Raw genomic sequence first — 24,070 nt, forward strand, 5'->3', positions numbered from 1 at the left:
CGTTTTTTGGGGAATTTATATTTTATTCTAATAAAGTTACGAATTTTTAACCAAATAGTGTTTAAAACATTTGAAAAATTCTGACGAACAAAGCAAAAAGATAAGGTGTTTGTATCAATATTAGCCAAAGGCTAAGAAGATTATGTCATAATAAATCACGAAATCAGTTAGTTTGTCCAAAGCTGTTTTAACAGAATTAGTGTTTCTATGTTATGTCCGAAGAAGATTAAACTATGGGTAACTTCCGGGATCTATTTGACCCCTTGACTACTATGATACGATTTGCTTTTTTAATTTGTTTCCAATATATTAGTTACAACTTCTCACACACACTTTTGGCTTGGCCTTGTATAATTGCTATTTTTTTATTTTATGGTGTGGTGCGGTTTGATTTGCTTGTATGTAAACTGAGTATGAAATATATGATTCATACAGTAGAAGCTGAGATTGTGTTCTCTACTCAACGGGCAGGGCTAGATGAGTAGAACTAGTAAGGAAAGGACTCTATACTGGTCGTACTGTTTAACGCATTATTGGTTTAGCACAAGGCCATGGTCGTACAAGTTGTTGTTCTGATTGGTGATTTAGTCACGTGATAGTTAACAAGGCACGAGAACACAACACTAATGTTAGAATTAATTTAAAACAAGGCCAAGTAACATAATTTCCTTTTCCCATAATATATATATATATATATATATATATATATATATATATATATATATATATATACCTTAGTTTCTATGAAATGGGTAAACAGAAGAAAATTTAATCTTACCTCCATTTAAATCACGTTTATAGATTTCGAATCATATCCTTTCTCATCTGGCTACTGGTATAGCTCAGATCGATAACTGTGCTGCCTTCGATGCACTTCAACGTCTTCTGAATCATCTAGTTGTTATCATTAATTCTTTGGACGAAAATGAATCATCTCAAATTGTTTGGAACATCATTTTAAAAGTTGAAGAAGTTCTTTACAATGAATTTCATTCTAAGGTGAGTGTAATCCCTTTTTTAAATTGCATGCAATACTTTCGTTATCATAACAAAATATGTCATAATTACGGAGAGGAGGACTTTTTTTAGATGTTATCTATCCCATCAATAAATGTACTATTAAAATACCTACGGTATGGTATTATTTCTATCGTCAAAGTTAAAATGTTGTTCTAAAACTATGCCAACCAAATAATGTAACATAATATATAAACGCCTCGGTCGAACTTCATTCCACGATGTTTCTGTGGATATGACTTTATTATACAATAAAAGATGAAAAGAAACTCAAGGGTTAACTACCGCATTTTGGAATAGATGGATAAGAGCATATTTACTGACCCTCCAAACAAGAGATAAATAGTTGAACGTACGCGATCTGGTTCTTGTTAGCAATGTTAAAACGAGTAGAAGTCTATGATCTAAAGCCATTGTCAAACAAGTAAGCTATGGTCCTGACAGACGAGTTCGTACAGCAAAATTGAGGACGGCAAACGAGGAAATTGTTTGGGATGTACGAAGCCTATGCCCACTGGAAGAAGCTGGTTATCTGATGGCGACGACGTCCCAAGACGTTGGACGTGGTGTGCGTTTGGGGGGGAGTGTAAAGTGTGATTGATAAACGAATCCGCCAATGATAAAGTGAAACATCCACCACCACCACATTGACTTTCTTTGACCATGTATGACTATGTCTTGTTTATTCAACAATCACCATTTTATGTTCATTACAAAACAATATTCGCTTTGCTGACTGGTTTTTTCTTGTCCTCTAGTTACTGTAGGAAGTTACATTCTGTAGTTTTCGCAGTGAAATATGGGCTATAGTTTAAAAAGCTACGAATTTCCTTCATCATCTTATTAATTTTTATATGACAAATTATAGATTGAGTGTTTTCGTCCTCGCTTTTCTAAGGAGTCCGAAAATATTCGTTGTCAAATTCTTTAGTAGCCCAAAAAACTGCGGGAATTTTTTTATCATTGCAGCACTGAATAGATTCTCCTCAGAAACATTTTGAGAAGTGTAGGATAACGCGTCATATCTTGTATGGAGAATCACCTATGTTATCACTATATTTTGTGCGTTTTTTAAAAGGTTCTAGAAGATCAAGCTCACGTGAAATTCTATCAATTCACTAGATTTTGTGTGTGTAACTAACTTTGGATTAAAGTCACACTAATTTCGCTCTTTTTCTCCACCGTTCAAGTTGAAATGTAGAAGCAGTCTGAGGTTATACGATATAATTTTAAATAAGCACGATTTATGCGAAAATTATGTTCTATACTAATTTTGAAATCAATAAATTCTGTAACATAGAAATCAAGTTAAATTAATCATGTAGATGCATTTCGCCCTTTTTTTATACATGAGTATGATCAGCAAATTACCAATAAACCGAGATGACTAGATTGTTGACTGGATTTTCTAGAAATTTGCTGAGACAATTAGGCTAATTTATTTACTAAGATAACCTAAAAGTTGATATTCTAGTATGAAGAGAATGATTTTTCTACGTTATTCAGTCACTTCACTGACATTCCACAATGAAAGTTTAAATATAAAATTTCTATTCACTCTTTATCTCTTTTGATTATAGATCCTTTTAGACAATTATAATATTTTGCATTTTATTCGTTGGACTGTGACACAAGTTTTCTGTGGTCGTTTCCTCTTTCATCTATTCAATTGTTCCAGAAAATTACATCAGCCAATAGATTTTGACATTTCTAAACGAATAACAAGACTTTTTGAGTAAATACCGTTGATTTGTATGTTGTTTTGTAAACGATAATGAAAATTATCTTCAAAAATATTTTAACTTTTTTTTAGGGTATAATAGTTCAACGAGTGTTACAATCGTTTTGGAATGAGAAATTTTGTGTTCACTACTTGGATTTAATTTTTATTGCTTGCTAACAATAATTTTAAATGATATGCTTAGATTCAGGAAGCTGGGTAATGGTGTTTCGTTGTAGATAGAATTCATTATCAATCGTTTTCAGCAACAAATTAAATTATTCAAGTGACTTTTTGGACAAATTATCAAGAATTATAAATTTCTAAAGAATTTAAGTATGAGTAGCTACTAGAAAAAATATCATCTGTTCATCAGTAGGACTATTTCCTTGACTAACTTATCATAACACAAAATCACGTTTTTTCATTCTAAATGAAACCGTTTAGTTATTTCTCCGTATCAGTTGCATCAAACACATTAATTATTTGTTAATATTATTCAACGAAATATAGGTTCATTCTTTAAAGTCAATGGTCAGTCTCAGATAAAGACTACTGTCTGATAAAATGTCCTAATAAGAGTTGCATTCGTTTTTCTAATTATTTGAACATTACGATTTCTTTTGTGTATTGCAAACAAACTACTCAATACTCTAGTTATTTAAAACGAATACTTATTACTCGCTTAAATCGTGATTTTGTAACAATATTTTAAGATTAACAGCAACATTATAAGCACTTTTTGTAGGGATAATTTCTTCTGAAAAAGGTGCTGATTAACTATCCAATACTTTGGTGTGCCTATACAACACAGCTGATCGATACGAGTTGCTTTTAAGTGATTCCTCTGTGTATATCATACAACGTTAACATTCTTGATTTCATGAATAGTGTCTGACAGATTTGTTTGTCTTAATTTTGCTATCACCTAGTTATATATCTCTCTCTCACCACTGGCAGTTTATTGTGTATATCCTTGATTTACTTCCATTATATGGTAGATTACTATCCATTAATTGCGGATTCATTTGTAGACCTACCACGTTTTAAACTTGTTCTTTCCTTATTAGGAGATATTTTATAGTCAGCATAATCATTATTCTTCAAATTAATCTACTGATAATCGAATTTTACATTCTCTCATGCATAATATGATACTATATCTTATTTATTTACATACACTGCAATAACATTAACATTCGTCCGGAAATTCTTACTTTCAATCTGTAGTAAATACCTCACCTTCTGTTTTTTTGTGAGTGTCAAACAACTTAGGACCAGGCACATATATGCATCGGTCCAAGCTGCCATACCGCATTAGCACAGCAAGATGACTTCTTGAGCGATATTAAATCATTTCCATATGACAGCTGAACTTTCAGAGAATAATATGGAGAAATGACCAAATTTATTATTATTATTATTATGGTAAACATTTTATGTGTTTAATATGGAAATAACTTACCGTTCAGAAACAAAACACACATTGACCTGATCTATGCATAATTTATATTCTTTATTACAGACATTCACTGCTTGCATTTCAACAAATTATTGATGGTATAAAATTTTTTCTACTTCATGAACCAATGATCATTGGTCAAATAACTAGTTTACAATTTGATTATTCACTAAAATCTACTAATCTGATTCTTTTGATTCATTTATCATTGAATCATTCGCTGAATCTTATAGAACTGGTGAAATCAGGTAGGTAAACAATTGTAGATTACTGAGTGATATATTATTTTAAAACTGTTGTTGTTTGTGTAATTTTTTAGATTCTTCTTTTGTTTAATTTACACTTTATTTCCGAACTGGTCACACAAAATCCAATCAAAACGACTAAAAATGCATCCGAAAATATACTGTAAAATGTAACTTCAAAAATAAAAACATGACTTTTATGAAAGATCCAGTTTTACATGAATCGTAAATTCAAATTACTTAATGAATTGTCCGGATTACATCTTATTTTTTAAGTCGACAATAATCCCAACATCACCATTTTTTGTCAAATCTGAGTTGAAACTTTTGTCACTCTATCATAACATGGTAGTAAACTTCATGAAAAGATAAAGGAACATTAGTATACCTCGGAGTCTGTGTACATTTTAATAACAAAGTTTTCAGGACTTTTGTATTCAACTTCTATGAAGACATAAATTTATTTAAAAGCATTATGTAAGTAGTAGTAAACATAATTTTTGTATCACGGTGATTTTCTGTTTTCGTTTTTAGACTTTTGCATGAATATTGAATGGAACATTAAGCAGATAACCTCATTAATCCAGGTATGAAGATTTAATTCACTCATTGAAAATTGAATTGATGTTTTCCGGTATCTGCTTTCATTTCTATTCCGTCCTCTTTGGTCGACTCTATTTCCTTGAAGTTAATTTTGTAGTGTTTTTATGTTTATTTACTAAGTCAACTCTATATATTCTGTTTATTAAATGTCTGGCATTATTAACCTTATATGTGGTTTCGCGTTTGCTGACTATACAAAAATAGACTTAAATACAAAATTTAATTAAATATATTCAAAATACAGTTATTTAGTAAACTACTGTAAATTATTTGCTATTTCATCCATTTATTATCGTTGTTGAAGCACTAGAGATTAGTGGGATGAATAAAGGTTTACCACTTTCGCATGTGTATATGTACGTTTTTCAATGGAGCAATCTAACTTCAGTTGTTCTAGAACCCTGTTAATCTCGTTGACTTCTTAGACTAATTACGTAGTATAATCAATTTCACCTGACAGGATAATATTAAAAGTGCGAAACGGAATACATCGCAAATAGTTATATTTCCGACACACTTAATTCATCAGGCCAGATGTATACGTCTCTAAAAGTGTACGGATTGTATTTTTGTATGTGTGTGTTAAGCTATGTCCTGTATAGATTAATGTGACAATCATGAGTTTTGTGGATTGGTGTAAAAAGTAATCACTGTGTGAACTATTTTGTCAGTGTATACCATACTATTTTCTAATGAGTAAGAGAAACAAACACAAAATTCATACATCTAAAAATTGTACATAGATAACGATTCATAATTATTCATGGAAATAAGTAAATAAGAGGACTCATTTGATCGTTACACGATTTTTTGATCTTATACCAATTCAAGCCAGTTATCAATTTTCATCATCGTATCCTTTCTATTTTCAAGGCTACTGCAAAATATGAAATGTTTACTACGATATCATTGATATATTATTTCACACGGTTCTATTTTTCCTATAAAAATGAAATTATACTCACTTTTCCTTTTTTTTTTACCTAAAGCCAATATTGTTATGGCGTTAAATTTTTCAGTAAATAAATAGTTTATAAAGTTGCTATGTGCTTAGTGTGAAAAATCAATTACCACTCAATCAACTAATAACTCTTTAGTTAAACTGAATCTGTCCATTCATATAAACATTTGGTAGTTGTATTCAAATCCCTCCTTTATACTCTTGATTAAACATGAATGATAATCGGTAATAGAATTTCAGAGTCATGCTTGATCTTAATTTAGTAATCAACAATATTTTAGCATTCATGATAGAAGGTTATATTAATGGAGTTTATCGGACTAATATACAATTAATTACCAACTAGAATATGAAAAATGTCTGTTTTCAACTGATATTTTCAAATCAGTAGAATTATCTAATTTCATTAATTAATTATGTAATACTATGACGTTTTAATCGTTATATATATATATATATATATATATATATATATATATATATATATATATATATATATATATATATATATTCCAAATAGTGTTCTCATTATCATGTACAGTCAAAATTATCGTCAGTTTGCATTCGAATAGATTTTATTCTTACCAGTGTTTCTTATTTTATTTATAGGTTATTCATAAAACAATTTACGCACTTGGAAAATATGAACCATTGCTCTGTTTCTTATGGTATCAATTAATCTATTCAAAAGAATTAAATATAATGAATATTCTATTGAGCAATTATCATACAAAATCTTTTCCTAACAACAATGATGATAATTCATTTAAAATATTTTTACCTAATTTTTACATAGATTCCAATTGGACAAGTATAAATTTAGAACTTGTTCATCAGTTCATTATGATATCGTATATTCAATCACAGTTGAATTCAAACAATGTAAGTTTGTATCAGTTATTGCAGTGAATTAGCGATCTTTTTCTGTTTAAAATTATAGGTTTCTTTTATTGTAAATTATCCTTTTTTAAAAAAAAACAGTATCAGTTTGGTAATCAATGAAAACATATAAATCTCTGCTTTATTTCCTTAAACTCTTTCATGTATTAAATCACAAGTTTCTACAACTTGATCTATCAAAGTTTGATTAATCAGTCTGTATCATCACTCTTCATCCATCTAATAATGATGTATCCATGCTGTACTATAATTGACTATGGGTATGTGTTTTATTGAAATAATTTCTAAATATATTTGCTGCAGAATCAAACACTTCTCATGAGAAGATATGGTTTATCTAGAAATTTGAATTTTCTAACGACATTTTTTCTATTGAATCATGAATACTTTCAAAACACTACTGGCTTGTAGTGAGTGGGCAGTATTTAAGTTTGGTGTGAGGTTCTGTGTAAACGAGTTTAATTAAGTTAGTAAAACTGATGAATTGGATTAATTAGTCTGACTGAAACCTTTGTTGTATGTATCTAATCGTTTTTTTATTTTTAATATCAGTTGGAATTGAAGTTCAACGAAAAAAAGTATTGAAAAGAGTCAAATGAAGACTTAAGATCAATCCATAAATCAACTTACTGTCATCTTGATCTATACGGGTACATTCAATTACTCCACTTTCGGTTTACAATATAGTTGAAGTCTCATTAGATCTGTACAACAATTTTAACCATTGTTTATTCGGTTCTGAACCTGCATTGTATTGTTTTCATTTTTCTCATATTCCTACAATTCAGTTTAATACTTTTTCCTGTTGTTGGCTTTGTGTTTATGTTTTATTAAAAAATGAAAGCACCTTAATCTAATACACCATTACAGTCATTTTTCATTCTCAATTGAAATCACATTTAGATTATTTTTAAACACTATCAACTTGATTAGGCTGTAACCGATGTAAAACTGTCCTATTTATTTATAAAATGTAATACATGACTGATATCTACATATCTACTTTTTCTATTAAAGGTCGATATTGTCTTGCAAAATCTCTTATCACCAGTAAGTGATGGTCATGTGAATTATTCATACCGAAAGAAAATCATACGACTACTCAATATGTGGCATTCAGGAGAACCTATTGTTTGTGACTTAATGTCGCAGTTATCGAATTCCAAAAGCGCATTTAAACAAATTCATGATGGGTTTATGGAAAATCTTTCGTTGATGGTAAGATTAAGTTAATTTATTTTCATTCCAAGTCATTTAAATTGTGAATTTGTAACAAAAAGTAGTTAAAAATTTCATTTAAAGTCAAACTTGTCCCCATTCAATGTTACGCTCTCTTGTAGTGGCTGGTACTATGTCAAGTCCACATGGGCTATTCTAGCTTCTGGACAAACGAATTCATTCCTTCTTCTCAAACCACATTTTGACCTTGCCAATTATTCGCTTATAAATCCTGACTGTTCATATGATCGTGTGTGTGTTAATTGCTTACCCCATTAATTTCGTGTCTTTAATTTATTTTTGTGTGAATATAAATATTCAGTCATGCTTGATTAAATTAAGTTGACGCACTTGCCTTCTGCACTGTGGGTTGTTTCGTTTTGCTTCGCTCTCTTCGCTTCATTTCTCTGATCATTTGTCTGGATCAACGAATTGTGTGAAACATACGTATTCGAAATCTATTCCCATATTTGATTAATTTAATTCCGTTATTCATTAACGCGATTTAAGTCGATGATTATATACGAGGGTAGCCGGGTTGTATATTTTGATAGCAATCAACATACGACCTAACTGGAGTCAGATATAAGGCCAAAAATATAATCTTACCAGTGTGGTATAACAATTTCATTTTCAATATACTATAAGTCATGGCCCGTTGACGGAATTTTGAGGTATTCATCATTAACTGGGAACAGCTGATTAGTGCTAGGCATTCATGATTTACTTGCTTTAAAATGAAAGTTATTCTTTAAATGAGCTAATCCTCATGGACACTTAATTGGCGAAATTATAATTTAATAACTGCGCACGACGTCTACAAACTGAATACTGATGATACATAATCACAAACCTCGCACTAAGTACTTCGTAAATACTAAGTAAGTAATCTTCCTTGTCCATATTTTCCAATGAAACTATTGAATTGAGAACAGCAATAATCTGGACGTGTTGCAAGACAACCGGCGGAAAAAGAGTTCAAAAACACAAGTTTGTGTATGTATTACGTAATTCCAAAAGTTATTAATTCGTTCATTTTAGAATATAGCTTAAGATTAAGTTTGATAAACACCTTTCTCATTTCAAGTTTAACAAAAAGATACGCTATACATCTTCGAGCGATTTAGCTAACTGAAAAGCCAACAATTTTGTGATCTGTATGAAGTTACCTGTTAAACGAAACCACGAATGTAAGAGAAATTCATAGCACTTAGTTCAAAATTTATTAGCTTTTATTGATATGGATTGGTAGTTGTGTAATTCATCTGGAAAGTTAATCATCATATCCACTGTTGACCCGTACGCTTTGTGTTTAAATCCAACAACTGATAAATAAATTTACTTCACTAGCTATCAATACAATCCTGATAATCATAAACACACATGTAATATTTCAACGTGAAGAAACAGTTTTTTTTTAATAGTCGATGTAATGAGAAAGGTGTCTCTTTCACAACGATAGGTTGAGAACGATTGTTACAATTGACTCGGTGAATAAATTAAAATTTGAATATCTAATGGAACAGATATATTTATGACTAAAAGTAGGATCTGGAACGCTCAATTTCGTCCAATGAAGATTTATTAGAATTAGTTCAAGACTATCAACAATGCGGTTATTCAGATCCCTTCCAACAATGGTCTGAATATCATACTGGATGTAAAAGTTAGTGGCTATCTGGACTCAGTCACACAGTAAATAACGTGTTGAGCTTTTAAAGCGAAGGTCACTGGGATTGGGTCCTTGTGTGAATACCAACACAGATGCATGTACATCTATATGATAAGTCCGAAATAGGATGGAACGCTTATCCAGGATTCCACTATTAGCCGCAAAATCTATTTCTGCCGTAAAACATGTGAAAATTGCTTTATCAAGGCAATCTTCCCAGGTTGCATGTATGTTGACAAAAATGAGACAAAATTCAATCAAGTTTATCAACAACCGGTTTATCAAATTTCTTCTTTATAACGATCTAAAAATTGAAGTTAATAAACTCTATATTGTTTAAAGGCACATTAAACGAATCATAGTTGCAATCAGGTTGTCTATACCTCAGTTATTTTTAATCTATATAAGAGGTTACTTTTGATATTGTATTAAACCAATATTTTGATTTGTCGAATTTTCACACATAAATATCGGTATTGTTGTTGTTATTATTATCATTTGCTCTAAATCTTTCAGTCTCTTGAACAGATACACTTTATTCTCAGTAATATGTTTGACAAAATTCATACAGAATCAACATCTTATCAAATTGACACATTGTTCAATATATTTATTACTCCTCAATGTAAGCTGGTTTCATTTGAAAAAAGAAAACATTGTTCAACTTGTACAAGGAGTACTATGCCAATCAGTTTACGAATTATTGCATCTATTAAAGCCTGTAATATATTAGAATGGATTCTTAAAACCTGTGATAATAAGGTCGAGGTAATTTGTTTTACTTGAATTTTTTTTCATGTATGTACTATTCATGCGCTTTCAAGGTCGGGATTGCTTGTCCACTCCGCGAAAACACCATAAGAAATCATGTTTCACCAATGAAAGTGAATGTATAAACGCACTCATTTTCACATGGAAATCTGAATACAAATATGCATTACTTCATGTTACTAGATTTTAAAAGTTTATGTTTTACGATAAAATAATTCGGATAGTTCTCCAATCATTTTCTAAAGCGTGTTTTTAGCCATCTCTGACCTCATTTTGTTTGTTTACTAAAAACATTACTTTATACTTATATTACTCTTAAGTTTATCAGTAGTTTATATTCTACACTTCATTTTATTGGTTACAGAAACTACAGTGCATGGTGCCATATCATGTCCTGTTGAACTATCGCGCGCGTTTAATAACACTCAAGAACAATTTGAAATCAGATAGATTACTTAATTTGCTCGACGAAATTATCAAATTTACGAATGAAAAGCCTGATAAAACTGAGAAATATATTTCTCCCAGCACATTAACTCATGTTAATTTTAACGCAATCATAAAGGTCAGTGTAATAATGTCTATCCTAATCTTTTCCTTGTTTACTAGGAATTGAAATTAATTACCTATATGACAAAAATTTTATTTAATACTGAAGTCATTTTGTCAGATATTTTCTACGTCTTGAGAAATATTTTTTGCTCTAGACCTATGTATCAATCCTCAATTGTTTCAAGTTTGTTTAGATATATATTCTGTTTTATTTCCATATTCATATGATTTGATACATTCAATCAGTGTATATTTCGATCTTCATTTCTGAAGTGATAAAAGACATGGTATTAGCAATAGGTGAATAATTTTGTGATCCATTTTCTTCAAGTTCCATGTTCTAGACACGCAATCATACTTATTGTTTCAGTATATCCCATTCTATTTTAGTGCCTAAAATTAAGCTGATCAAATAGGTTTTCTGCTGACGAACGAGTGTAAACCGTTTCTCTATATCCTTTTTCCTTGTTTAACATAAAAGTGGTATCTAAAATAAATTTCGCAACACGTTAACCTAAAGTGCTAATAAGTAGAATTCCTTTCCAACTTCCAGAGACTTTGTTCGATATTTTGCTAACTGAAATACCCCTCCCTGACTGTAGCTGCTACCTTAACGTGGTGGTCGGACTTGTCTATCGTAATGATTCAGTGGAGCCATATTTACTGGAATAGTTGTACCTCTAGGTTTCATCATTCCAAGCAGGTAGGTTGAAGAAAGGTAAAGTAATAAAAAAAATTTAAGGTCCGGGGTGAAGTCATACTACTAACTGTAGAGGGGTGTAATATTAGTACCGTATTTCCGTTGGACAACCAGCATCTATAGCTATGCTGGCCTCTCACGGAGGAAAGAAGGATTTAGTAAATGTCGGCCCTGAGAATTTCATACCTCATCTTACTCCGGTGGTAAAGCCTTTTAAAGTGTTGAAATAACACATCGAAATCTGTTCATGTAAAGACCGTGTGTGATCAGCCTCGAGCAGTTGCCCTTTGGACCTTGTTGCTATGCTCTCAGTTCATTAAGACCACCATTAACCCAACTTTATTTTCAGATTCCTCAAGGAGAAATATTCTACTACTTCGTGCTCACGGTATGATGATATTGTCTAGTAGTGTCATTGCAAATACAATATTATCAATAATTTACTTTTGATTTCGTGTATAGAAGCCTCAGGGTTGCTGAAACTGGAAATTCTCTGATACATTTTTTAGTTGATATATGATGAAATTACTCTCTGTAAAATCTAAATATTTAAGACTATTCAAAATCAATTGTAATTATGTGCATTTTTATGCACTCTTTGTGTGTTGTGTTTTTATGGTGAACACAATTTATATTCTCATTGTATTAATCACTCATCTTCTTATATCCTTCTTGTAAATTCTATGTTATAATGGACTTGATCCTATCCATTATCGTATTTTACTGAACGTTGTTTTAGTGACAAGATTGTTGAGGTTACTTCCTCATTTTTGACTGCAAACTGTGATAACCTTTTAACTATGCATATATTAGCAATCTAATTTTCTTAGTATCGTTATGAATTCAGTTGGGAGTATTCAAAAGGCAGAATACCAGTTGTTTTGGGAAAGTGCGTATTGTTAATAATCAACTAAATTCACAAGCACACTGGAGAGTAATTGAGTGAAAATGAAGAATGTGTGTATTTTTCATTGGTGCTAATCAATACGTGAGTAAAGTCATTGATTGTCTGTGTTTACAATCAATAAAAGGGGAATAGATGATGATCAAGATGCAAACATGCGTTCAGTCAAAATGACACATTCGTATACATAGTAGTGGATCAAATATCTAGATCACAGTGAATAGATGATAAAAATATAACAGGCCTTTCTTGGCCTCTTATATGACCTAGCGAAGTAGGTCATGCAAATAAAAATTTGTGGAAGGCTGCTATAAAACCAACCTTTTTTAATTTTATAGTTATTCAACTCCGACTGTTTCATACTGTAGAATATTCTTAAGTCATCTATCGTTTACTTTATCTAAACGTATCCTTAATTTCCAATAGATAGATATATTTCCATTGGTCTTTTTCTTTAAAACATTATAGCAACCTAATGAGACCACTTGGTTATTGAATTCAGCAAAAGATCTCTTGATGCAATATAATTTATCAGCTGCATTGAATGGAATTCGATTGATTCATGCTCTGTCAGAATGTTCGAATATTAAGGAAAAAAAGATATCCAATATTCTTAATTCTGTATGCCTTCGATGCTCTCCACGAATACTGTACTATGCTTTGGTACTTGGTTCGTCATCCGCGTCTTCATCATTATCTCTAAATTCCCTTTCTGCTGTACCTGAAATTACAAATCAAACTCATAAACCTTGTTCAAAAACATCACATATCACACCTTGTGTAAATGTCTTATTTCGAGTTGCGTAAGTTTTTCTCTATAGTTTCCCAGATTTATTCATTCATACTGAAATATGTAATACAGTTATATCGTATAATGTGGATCAATTTTGAAACTCAACATCTATGGATTGAAATATCAAGCGACTATATGCTATCCTAAGATGACCTTCGTAACATACAGAGTACATAATTGTCGCACTTCGAATGTAAAATACCTCACATTTTGGTTTGGTGTGCATTCACTATGTAAGGAACGATCCCACGATTTCGTCCAAAGAACTCCGCGTCTTCAACGACATCCGATTTACAGGAGAAGATTCAAAAAAGGAAAGTTTATCCGAGGTTTCTTAGTCAATAGGACAGCAACAATTAAAACACAAATATACAAGAACCCATCCCATAATGATCAAATGCCAAATTACAACGGCGATCCAACGTCTAGGAATATTTGTGAGTAAATGCTACTCACTGCGAAGAGAGTTCATTGCAGCACTGTCACTGCACGAAAAATTTGAAGTACCTCATCTTTTGCCTTTCTTCTATAAAGATAGATACCCACCAACTTCATCTGCAGATGTTTAGCACATGGACATACCACCACCTGCACACCAGGAGAGAGATCGTTCTACCGTATATTAAGGAATTCTCAGAAGTTAATACGAGCATTTCGAAAAGTTTTGGAATCTATGTTGCTCACAAACCAACACAATCACTTCATTCTACTATATACAGACTGAAAGACAAAACAGCGGAAAAAAGCAAATTTAGTGTCATCGAAAAAATGAATTATACCTATTGCAAGAAATACTACATTGCACAAGGCGGACGAATTTTCTACCCATTCATTCACGAAAATAAACTAGTGGTGGGATGCTACGGTCTGTCATCATTGGAGTCAGTACACCCAAACAATAACAAATTTACGTGTGATAGGGAAAACGTCTATCAGCATCTTACTTAGATCAATGAAAAGTAAAACGAAGATTAAGGAAACAACTAGTAACAAACAAACCCATCAGAACGAACTAATTTGCCGCTCGTGGAATATATTTAAAGGCTCACTTTCATGTGATGTAAAATATCATTATGAATACATTTTTGTAATATCGTCATATCTATTCCCCATTTTTAGTTCAGTCTAATTACCCTAGTTTATTGTTGAGTAGTAACTTTTGCCATATCATTTAGCCCTTGATGTTGATCTCTTTCTATCTATCGAGTTGTGAAGGCAATCAGCATAAATTAAATAAGTAATTTATCTTTTGAAAATATCTAGCTATAACTTTCATTCTTCAATCAATTATTCATTTCAGTCAGAAAATTCTGTTTCAAAATATACAGAATATTGTAACAAATCCCAGTGAATTGTTCACAGAAATTGAAGGTAATCCTTTTTTTCCTGTTCATTTGATTAATGGAGCATCATTATTTTAATTGGTTTTGGAGTCCTATAAATTACATTTGAATCACTAAATACTTGTTAAATTGGTCTATAAGATAAATATTCATATGCGATGTAGGCTAACTACTGCTACGAGAGGGACGACGATGATTTACTTATGATGTGCGCATGTTCACTTGGACGGTAGCGTGAGCAGGTGTCACAGACTAATGTCGATTTGTAGTTAGTAGATAAAATATGATTTAGTAAAATCACTCGAGCGCCATGGTAGTTGAATAGATTGTTCACCAATAGAAGCAATCCTCAAATACCAACCGAGATGGTATGATGACATTGAGTGGAAAATGTTTCCCATGATACCTTATCATACTAGGCTGACCTCTTGGAACACAAAAAAATAACAACAAATTTAGGGTTTAAGATTGTACTCGTACTACGGAGTGTACTGGGGCAATCGGCGGCGTGTAATATCACTTCCCTCATGTTTACTGTCGAAAGTAATCAGAACGCGACGACCGTACTGTTGAACAAGGTAATAATGGGGTTGAATGTGTCATCTCTCTTTTACACACTATTATTTTTATCTTAAGGTCCTGTAATATTTATATTTACTTGATTCTAACATCATAAACTTATCTTCTTTAACGCAAAAATTTCTAGATCCGAATTTGGCTGATTCTGTACAAACATATTTAACCGGTCTATCATTCGCTTTATTAGAGTTTCTTCGAGTTTTACCTCATTTACCACTGGGGGATTTAGTACCAATTGAAAAGGAAACAGATGCATTGAGTTTTCTACTCATTCTTATCGAAGTATGTTTAGAATTAAACTTATTCTTAAACTGTCGCATAAAAACGTTTATCCTTTTAAATATCGTTCTGAATATTTCATATACCGCTGCAAAATTTTCTTTTTACATCGTAAACTGACACATCATTTGTGAACTGAATAACACAATTAATCACTCAACGAATATTTTGTTGTAGTTTCTAAACTTTTTAGCATTGTCTATTTGCAATTTCACATGGATTCGAACACGAATAAAAACACCCTAAATGTGGTTGGAATGATTGATAAAAACTTGGAGAAATCAACAATAATCATCGACATAAAATGTCATGATATGGATAGAAAACGTCCGATTCCCCTTTCATATTTCATATAATTTGTGTTTAATACAGTGTTTGTGAAGGAATTAACTAGCCAGTTGTTTGGATCAGCAGTGGTTAAAAAATTTAGTTTGCATAGATCTAACACTATTGTAGTAATGAGTTTACATCAATTTTACGTATTGATGCATAAAATAAACATTGAGAAACTTTCATTTATCATTATTTGCTGTCTCTCCGACTGCTTTTTCCATTCATTTAGAAGTATAATAGATCTAATTGGTGTTTTAATTGTCAACGTTACGTCTTACTGCCAAACTGGAAATGGATTTTCAGATCTTTTCACTTTTTCATTGATTTTTTCTGCCATTTGTATCCGGAAATCGCACATTTAGTTGTGAAAAACCATTAATGTTTTGGCTCTTCATGGTAAAAATTAAGAATATTCCTAAAAGAAACGTTATTCCGTTTTTGACATGGAATGTTCTCTATATTTCACATGTCCAAAGAAAACTGGACCGTTACGTTAGTAAGCAAAAAAAATCAACCATGTTATATCATACAATTCACCAATCGTAGTTTTATTTACTGGGATTTTGACTTCATTGTCTGTTTGATTGTTGATTGTATTACCCGATTGCCCTAACTGAAGTAGATCGGGGTTTGAACCTGTGAGACAACAGTTGAAAGCCGAATCCTTTACTCAATAATCCACCGCTCCACGTAGTAAATTCTTGAATCTACAAGTCTTATTTAACTGTTATTAACTTAATGGTTCAAATGGTTATCTAAAAACTATCAGGACAGAAATTTTGTGTGATTTTGTAACAAATATTAAAATTCCCTATCCTCAATCCAACATTATAAATGAACTTTTTTTCAGAGCCTCATTTTTTTTCTATATTTTATTGACAAACTTCTTTTATGATTTAACATTTATTTAGAATTCTTTCCCAAACAATCTCAGTTAATTTGTTCTCTTATTTTTCTTTATTTTATTATTATTTCAGTTCTTTTTTCATTCAATGGGTTATCCATATTCTAAGATAGCTAGTGTTTGTTCAGGCAATAATTATTCCAATACTGATCATGTATTAAATCAGTCACAAATTATGAACAAGGATGATGATAATAATAATAAACCTCCACGATATTATATCATATCTGTAACAATGATACAAACTAGTCTTCGATTATTAAATTATATTTTACAAACAGCACTAAATCGTTCTGCCAAAGGAGTGGATTTGTTCGGTGGTGATGGTAAAAAGATTTTATCTATCTTTCTTGTCTTCATATGGATGATTGATAAATCAGGTAAATAATGTTTAGTTTCTTTTTGATTGAACGAATTTAATTTTAAAGATATGCTTTACTTTCAAACCACCTTTTTTTGTTTCAGATAGAGTTAAAAATGATGTCAATTTTCTATCACTGAAATGTTTTTAATCGAAACTCATTCATAGTGTCATGTTCCTTTGAAGTGGAAACAATATGAATGATTAAGATTGTAACTACAATCATAAAACTTAATTAGTATAAATTTATGTGTTTCTAAATTTCATGTATCAGTGATAAATTGCATCAAAAGTCAAACATTTTTCAATTGAAGTCTTGGGAATATCTAGTTAATCTACATTTCTTATAAATTTTGTAGCTATCAATAACACCCCAAAATAAGTAGCTTTGAAAGTGTTCGGCAAAGTATCCATACCATGTTCTAACATATCCCGCATAAAACTCTTCTCTATAAGACAGGTTAACAGTCTCACGTTTGTCTACCTCTACCTACGACTAAGTATGTTGTTCCTTCCGATTGTTGTCGTTTTCTCTCTTTGTTTTCAGAATACAACACTTCAGGATTATCATTAAATTTTTCCGAATCAAGATTTTCTCAAATTTACGTGCGAAAATTGCACTAAATGATGGACAGTCTCTTACCTTTACATTTTTAATTTTCATAAGTAAAATAATTCTCAAACGTGAATCCTAGTTAACAAATTCCTTTAATTTATGTAATGATATGTCCACAAATCATGATGATTTATAATTTATTATACAAAAACACATTTTCAGTGACGAACGATAAACAATTAACCTTTCTCTCGTATATGACATTTACGAACTATCCAATATTAAATAAAGTACATACTAATCTTGAGTCATCTAGCTCAAATGCAATCACTTTACAAACGTAACCAGTAAAATTCAACCAAGTTTAATGATATGTGAACTGTTTTCTTTGATTCTTTTTAGTTTTATGCACTTAAATAATCCACACAGTAAAATTTTATTGAAAGAGAGTACTAAAGGGTTTACCACCTCGGTCAAAATTATAGAAATCAGTTTTAGTTTACTAACATTTCTGATGTACACATTTTACTGATTGCTTTATAGTGATGGAGTCAACGGATTAGTTTTACCGTTCTCATTTGACTATGTAAAATTCATTTTGTTTGTGTGATTTGTCATGTTAGACTTCAAATGAGTTCTGCTGATTCATAAAATTTAACAAATAGATCCTAATTTATATTCATGAAGGAAATAATTCATTAACATAAACATCTATGAGTAAACTGTTCTTAGCATTTATTTACTTATTCATCTTATTGGTTAGATGTTACATTGAAGTTATATTTTTTGATGGTTGAGATCGTGAGTCAATTGAAGCTAGACCACCATGGAAAACCTGGAAGCATTGAATGGCTGTTTCGTCCTATTGTGGGACTTCTCAGCAGTGTGCATCCACGATCCCGCCTCGCGAGATTATATTTTTCGCTCAATTTTGTTCAAGCTATTTGTCACATTGGTAAATCCAAGTGAACTTTTGAAGCTAAGATTAAGCAGAGGTAGCTAGCAGTGGAATTCAACCCGCGCGGTTTTCTCTGTTCGGGACTCGCCAGCCGGATCAATTGCAGTCCTAAAAATCAATGGCCAGATTCAAATAACCAGTACAAATGAATTTTAAAGATGTTATGTAGTGTGACTAGTCTTACATCCTAGGCGTTTTAAAATATTTACCTCCCTATTCAGCTACAATACTCTGATTGTTTTGGACCAGTCACTACTTGGTAATTGTCTTCAATTTTAAAGATTAAAATTTGTAATGTCGTGCAATCACTTATATGAAAAAAAATTCTTGGTCAAATATGAAGTTTTAGGTATGCGAATGATGATAATTAAAACTAAATGGTGTCAATCTTCATATTCTAACGAAAGTAGTCCAAAAGTGATACACTCATTTTAAAAATACTTAGATTTATTTATTGTATATGTAGCTTTCTAACGAATCTATATGAGAAACTACTAAGATTTATATACTTAGCGCCATTTCTATGCTCCCTTTTGAATATTTTCATTAATTCGCTGAAGTATATTAAAGTTTATGTCGCTATAGTACGTTCACTGTGATTGATTTCACAGCTCGATTTTTTTCATGTTCAAGTAGTCTTAGACGAATTTAACCCTGTCTGTAACAAATTATAGATATGGGAAAAATCTTTATTAAAATATAAAAATTCATGATCTGATGAGATGATGCAAATTATTTACATCTTTCATCCTGCAATATTTAATGCTTTTAGTTTCAGACCTATCCTTTGATACTATTTACAAAATCCAGTCACATATTCCAAATGGCATACACGTAACGTACATTGCAGTAACTTTCAGTATCCACACAGTTACTATAGTGTATATAAAAAAAATGTATTTGATTCCCCTCTTCGCCATAAACCTAGCTTTTTCACTTCTCCAATGTTCACTTAAATGTTTCTTTTATTTCGTCATTATTACTTCTATTATAAAGGTTGTTTCTATCCCGAAGTCTTGGTGATCATTCATATTAAATCCTCATTTAAACCATTAGGCTAATGATACTCACATTTGCTCTGTTTACAACGATAGTTATCGTATTTCTCTAGTTTCGTAAATCCTCCGTTTACGGTAACTTTCAATTTCAAACTATATACTGACATTTCAGATTACCGCTTATGATATTCTAAAATATGGAATTTTGATTTTTAACAGTTAGTATTTTCCATTACTACATTTCATAGACTTATAATTTGTCAGATATATATGAAGTTTCCAGAAAGGGTTATTTCGCTAAAGTAAACTTTTTACCAAACTCAATGTTCGTCATTAAAAATACTGTATTCGTGTCTACTGCCTAAAATGCTTGTATTATTTTTCCATATATTTAGCATGTCTTTCTGAGTATACAACAATTTGGTCTAAATCAACCAACCAACATATGATAATTGCTGTTCAAAGAATCCTAGATGAATATATACAGCAATCGATAACAAAGTCATCGTCATTATTACCTGCACAATTATCTACAACAATCTTATTAAATAATTTACTCACTCCTTTACATCCACCTATTATGGGTTTATGGTGGCCTGATTCGATTTGTGCATCGACTCTTTCTTACTTTTGTGCCGCAACTGCCTCAGTTGCATCGTTTTCCATATTAAATTCCAATACGAATCAGACAAGATTAGGAAATATAGAAGGTGGATTTATTCAACCAAGTCAACTGATTGGCAAGTGTAGACTGTTACGTTCTAACTTTATTCAGTCAACGGGATTAGATATAGTTGGTCAATTAAACATTTGCACCTTAGGTAACTATTTTATTATATTAGAGTTGTATATTATTTGTTTGTATTTTTCATATCATTAATCGATATTAATCTAATAAATATTAAAATTCATAAAACTATATTTTTCTTTGGTTAGTTACAGTACAGATATATTAAGTTGCTTCAATAACTAAATTATCAAATTGGATTGCTAAAACTACTTTGAAAATAGCTTCCTATAATCAGAACCAGATGTTTTTGTTGTCCTGATAAGTTTACTTTCCTGTGACGCTAGTTTTTGAGAGTGATTTTATGAGTAGTATTTAGGAATTCCAAAACAAAAGTAAAATGTCTGGGTTGTATAATTTTTTATCAGCTGATAGAAATTGAGAATTGAAATTTACCTATGGGGAAAAGTGTTGATGAATATCACCCTCATATTTCCATTAGACTATTACCAGCTTTCGATCGTGAATTATCCTGACAACAATTCCGATTTTTAGTTTCTACTTTACATGCAACACTGAATAATGGTGGGATCTTCGAGAATGTGTTTGTATCTAAACGACTGAATCTACAAACTGACATTAGCAGATTTACCAACGGTGAACTTAAATTGTTATTGTCCGTCCTTGGAATCTCATAATGTAAGTAATATCCGAAAGGAATATAATTGAGCTCTAAGACGTATCCTGAAATCATGCGGTGAGTAATCTGTGCACTTCGTGAATTATCAACGACAATAAATGAATTACAGAATGGAAAAACATTGTATTTCATGAGTAAGTGGTAGCGTTTATACTATCTGACAGAAAATACAATGAATAAATGTTGGAACAAACAAAAATTTTATTGTGTAAGTTAAGTTGTACAAAACTACGCGATTTCCACCTCATTTGTTGAGGAACCACAATTTCGACGGTTAATTGAACAATTTTCTGTGTTAAATCTCACAAATTGTTCTGATAACTAAATTTTCGGTAAATCTATTTGATGATTATTATTGAACCCTTGTTTTTAAACACTGCATCATATATAGAGCTTATCCATTTTCAGTTAGTGAATTTACTTCACCTCTAAGACGCATCATATTCTGTTTCTTTTTCTTCCAGGAATTTCTCGTCTCCTACATACTTTGAACGTATCTAGTTCATACAGTTACAGTTCAATTAATATGTCATTTCATGAATCTGATGATGTGAAAACGTCAGATTGCATTAATTCATTTGTAAACTTGGATTTAGATCATTTAATAGTGAACATTACCCGTCTTAACGCTATGGGTTGGTTAGATCGTAGAGAATTTGAAAGAATTTGGACAAATTACTTAGAATTATTATCCTCTGCATCAGATGCTCAGCAAAATATCTACTCAATTAAAATAGAATCTGATAACGGACAACTAACAAGTTCAGAGGTATGTTGATGAACAGTCACTTTTATACCGAGTTTACTCTAATCAAAACAACACACATGTTTCTAATTTACTCATTTAACTTGACACTTTTGAGATAATCCTTAGAGAACCGTCAATATTCAAGATGTCTGCTTCCTTGTTTATCAATTATTTATAAGACTCTCATACAATACCAAATGAGTTTACAATCGTTCAGACTATGGCAGCAAATTATAGCTAGAAATAAAATGATTGTAAATCCCCTTAATGTCCCTGAATCCCAGTAAGCTGAAATTTTAGTTTTATAACTTCTCCGGATAATTTGAATTTCATCTCAATGTCATTAAATCCTCACATTACATTTCATGATACATACAGTGATTCGTCTTAAGATGTGAACAAAAAAAATATGTTATCTATGTCGAGTTGATAAATATTGAAAGCTTACTATGATGGTCAAATGGATGATTTACCGATTCCAATCAAATAGATTTTCGAAAATAAAACCGTTACCCAACTACCAGATTATATATATATAAAGGATATTAAAGCTATGGTTTTGACAAAAATATTCAAATAATAAGCTATACCTATGAGGTAACGAATGGACAACCAAGGACGAATAGAAAAGTCGCAAAATAACCAATGATTATTCATTTCTACCCTTCCTCTGTTGTCGCGAGCAGTAAACATTCTGTCGTAAATTTGGAATATTTCACTTAGATATTTTCTCTTTAATATATGTACATTATACGCACAGATTTCTTTGTGATTAGAAGTTGTTAGTAAACACTTTTTAATCTGTAGGAATCAATTGAATGCAATCAGTCTATTGTAATTGGTCTACGTGGTTTAACACGATTGCTTATGGATACATCACTGAAACCTCAACCTGGTGATACATTATACTCTCGATTACATCATCATTCTCGCCTTGGAACACCACATTTCTCTCACACTAAGTAAGCAGATAAATCATCTTACTTTTTAAATAAAAAGTTTAGGGAAAATATTCCAAAGATTGGTTAAAAAATTTAATTTGTAGTGGTTTGCATTATGTCGTGGTTGATATTCTGATTGAAATTTGATCAGTGTTATTATACATATGTGAATCCTGTGCAGATTGCCTCAATGTAGCCGTTATGACGTAAGTTATTTAGAATAGATGGATTTTGACAAACAGTGAAATCCAGGACGCACGTTTTTTCCTGGTTAGGACCCGTCAGCTGGATATACCTACATCTTAGAGTCAACCTTCACCCTGTTGTATGAGTAAGTGCTTATCTACCCTAAAAACTTAACTTCACAACGTTTGAAGCAAAAAGTACCTGGTTTGAACCCCAGAGTGGATATCAGCTCTGTAATCTAGGTCCATCCAACTGACGAGTCCCAAACAGGATGAAACGCGTGTCCTTTACCCCACTGCTAGTCACCTCTCATCAATTCTATATAGAATAGATTAATTTGGTAAAAGTTAGATTTATCTATCTAGTTAATTCTGGACAATCTGTATGGGTTTGTAAATCCTCTCTTGCTCTCTTGTTTTCTACTACCAGCACTTGATTTATTATTATAGTTATATTAAACCTAAATTATAATAGTATTAACTTTGTAAATATCTGTAACATTATTTGCCTTGATGACCCCAAACAAATTGGATGTTGATTAACTTGTGACTTAAGTAGAATTTTACCAATCAGTCATACAGTCTAGCATAAGATCATGCACTGCAACTCACATGTCATTAATTATCTCCACTACTAAAGAGGCTTTGATTAAAATTAAAACTTATATCTGTTGCTCCCTGATTGAGTATTCAAAACAATTCTTAAACGAATCCTCTATGATTTCTGATCCAGATTTGTAGTTATTTACGTTTAACGGTGGTGAAGTGTTATATGATGTAACACAGTAGTATGGTATTATCAGTAGTTAGTAGTTGATTCAGATCAATCAGGGTATGAAAATATAGAAAACTTCCTGAATGGAGCATATTAATGAGATTAATAATCTATAAGAAATCTTATCTGTTTTCATCAATACACTAATATCTCAGCATACAGTAA

At 31.3% G+C, this 24,070-nt stretch overlaps 1 protein-coding gene across 1 annotated transcript in view; it reads left to right on the forward strand.

Annotated features, from left to right (window-relative positions):
• Nucleotides 1-24,070, forward strand: part of SNAI2_2 (Snail 2) — a 109,913-nt gene that overhangs the window by 52,350 nt on the left and 33,493 nt on the right. The window contains exons 25-39 of the mRNA XM_051212307.1: nucleotides 802-999; nucleotides 2,598-2,752; nucleotides 4,263-4,447; nucleotides 4,979-5,031; nucleotides 6,618-6,890; nucleotides 7,926-8,126; nucleotides 10,315-10,566; nucleotides 10,934-11,134; nucleotides 13,194-13,528; nucleotides 14,819-14,889; nucleotides 15,568-15,722; nucleotides 17,030-17,336; nucleotides 20,225-20,650; nucleotides 21,721-22,025; nucleotides 22,812-22,966. Coding sequence (XP_051073340.1) covers nucleotides 802-999; nucleotides 2,598-2,752; nucleotides 4,263-4,447; nucleotides 4,979-5,031; nucleotides 6,618-6,890; nucleotides 7,926-8,126; nucleotides 10,315-10,566; nucleotides 10,934-11,134; nucleotides 13,194-13,528; nucleotides 14,819-14,889; nucleotides 15,568-15,722; nucleotides 17,030-17,336; nucleotides 20,225-20,650; nucleotides 21,721-22,025; nucleotides 22,812-22,966 — 3,272 coding nt within the window. The remainder of the gene's footprint in view (nucleotides 1-801; nucleotides 1,000-2,597; nucleotides 2,753-4,262; nucleotides 4,448-4,978; nucleotides 5,032-6,617; nucleotides 6,891-7,925; nucleotides 8,127-10,314; nucleotides 10,567-10,933; nucleotides 11,135-13,193; nucleotides 13,529-14,818; nucleotides 14,890-15,567; nucleotides 15,723-17,029; nucleotides 17,337-20,224; nucleotides 20,651-21,720; nucleotides 22,026-22,811; nucleotides 22,967-24,070) is intronic.

The sequence above is a fragment of the Schistosoma haematobium genome, chromosome 1 (genome assembly GCF_000699445.3).
Source record: "Schistosoma haematobium chromosome 1, whole genome shotgun sequence".
Classification (NCBI taxonomy): Eukaryota; Metazoa; Platyhelminthes; class Trematoda; order Strigeidida; family Schistosomatidae; genus Schistosoma; species Schistosoma haematobium.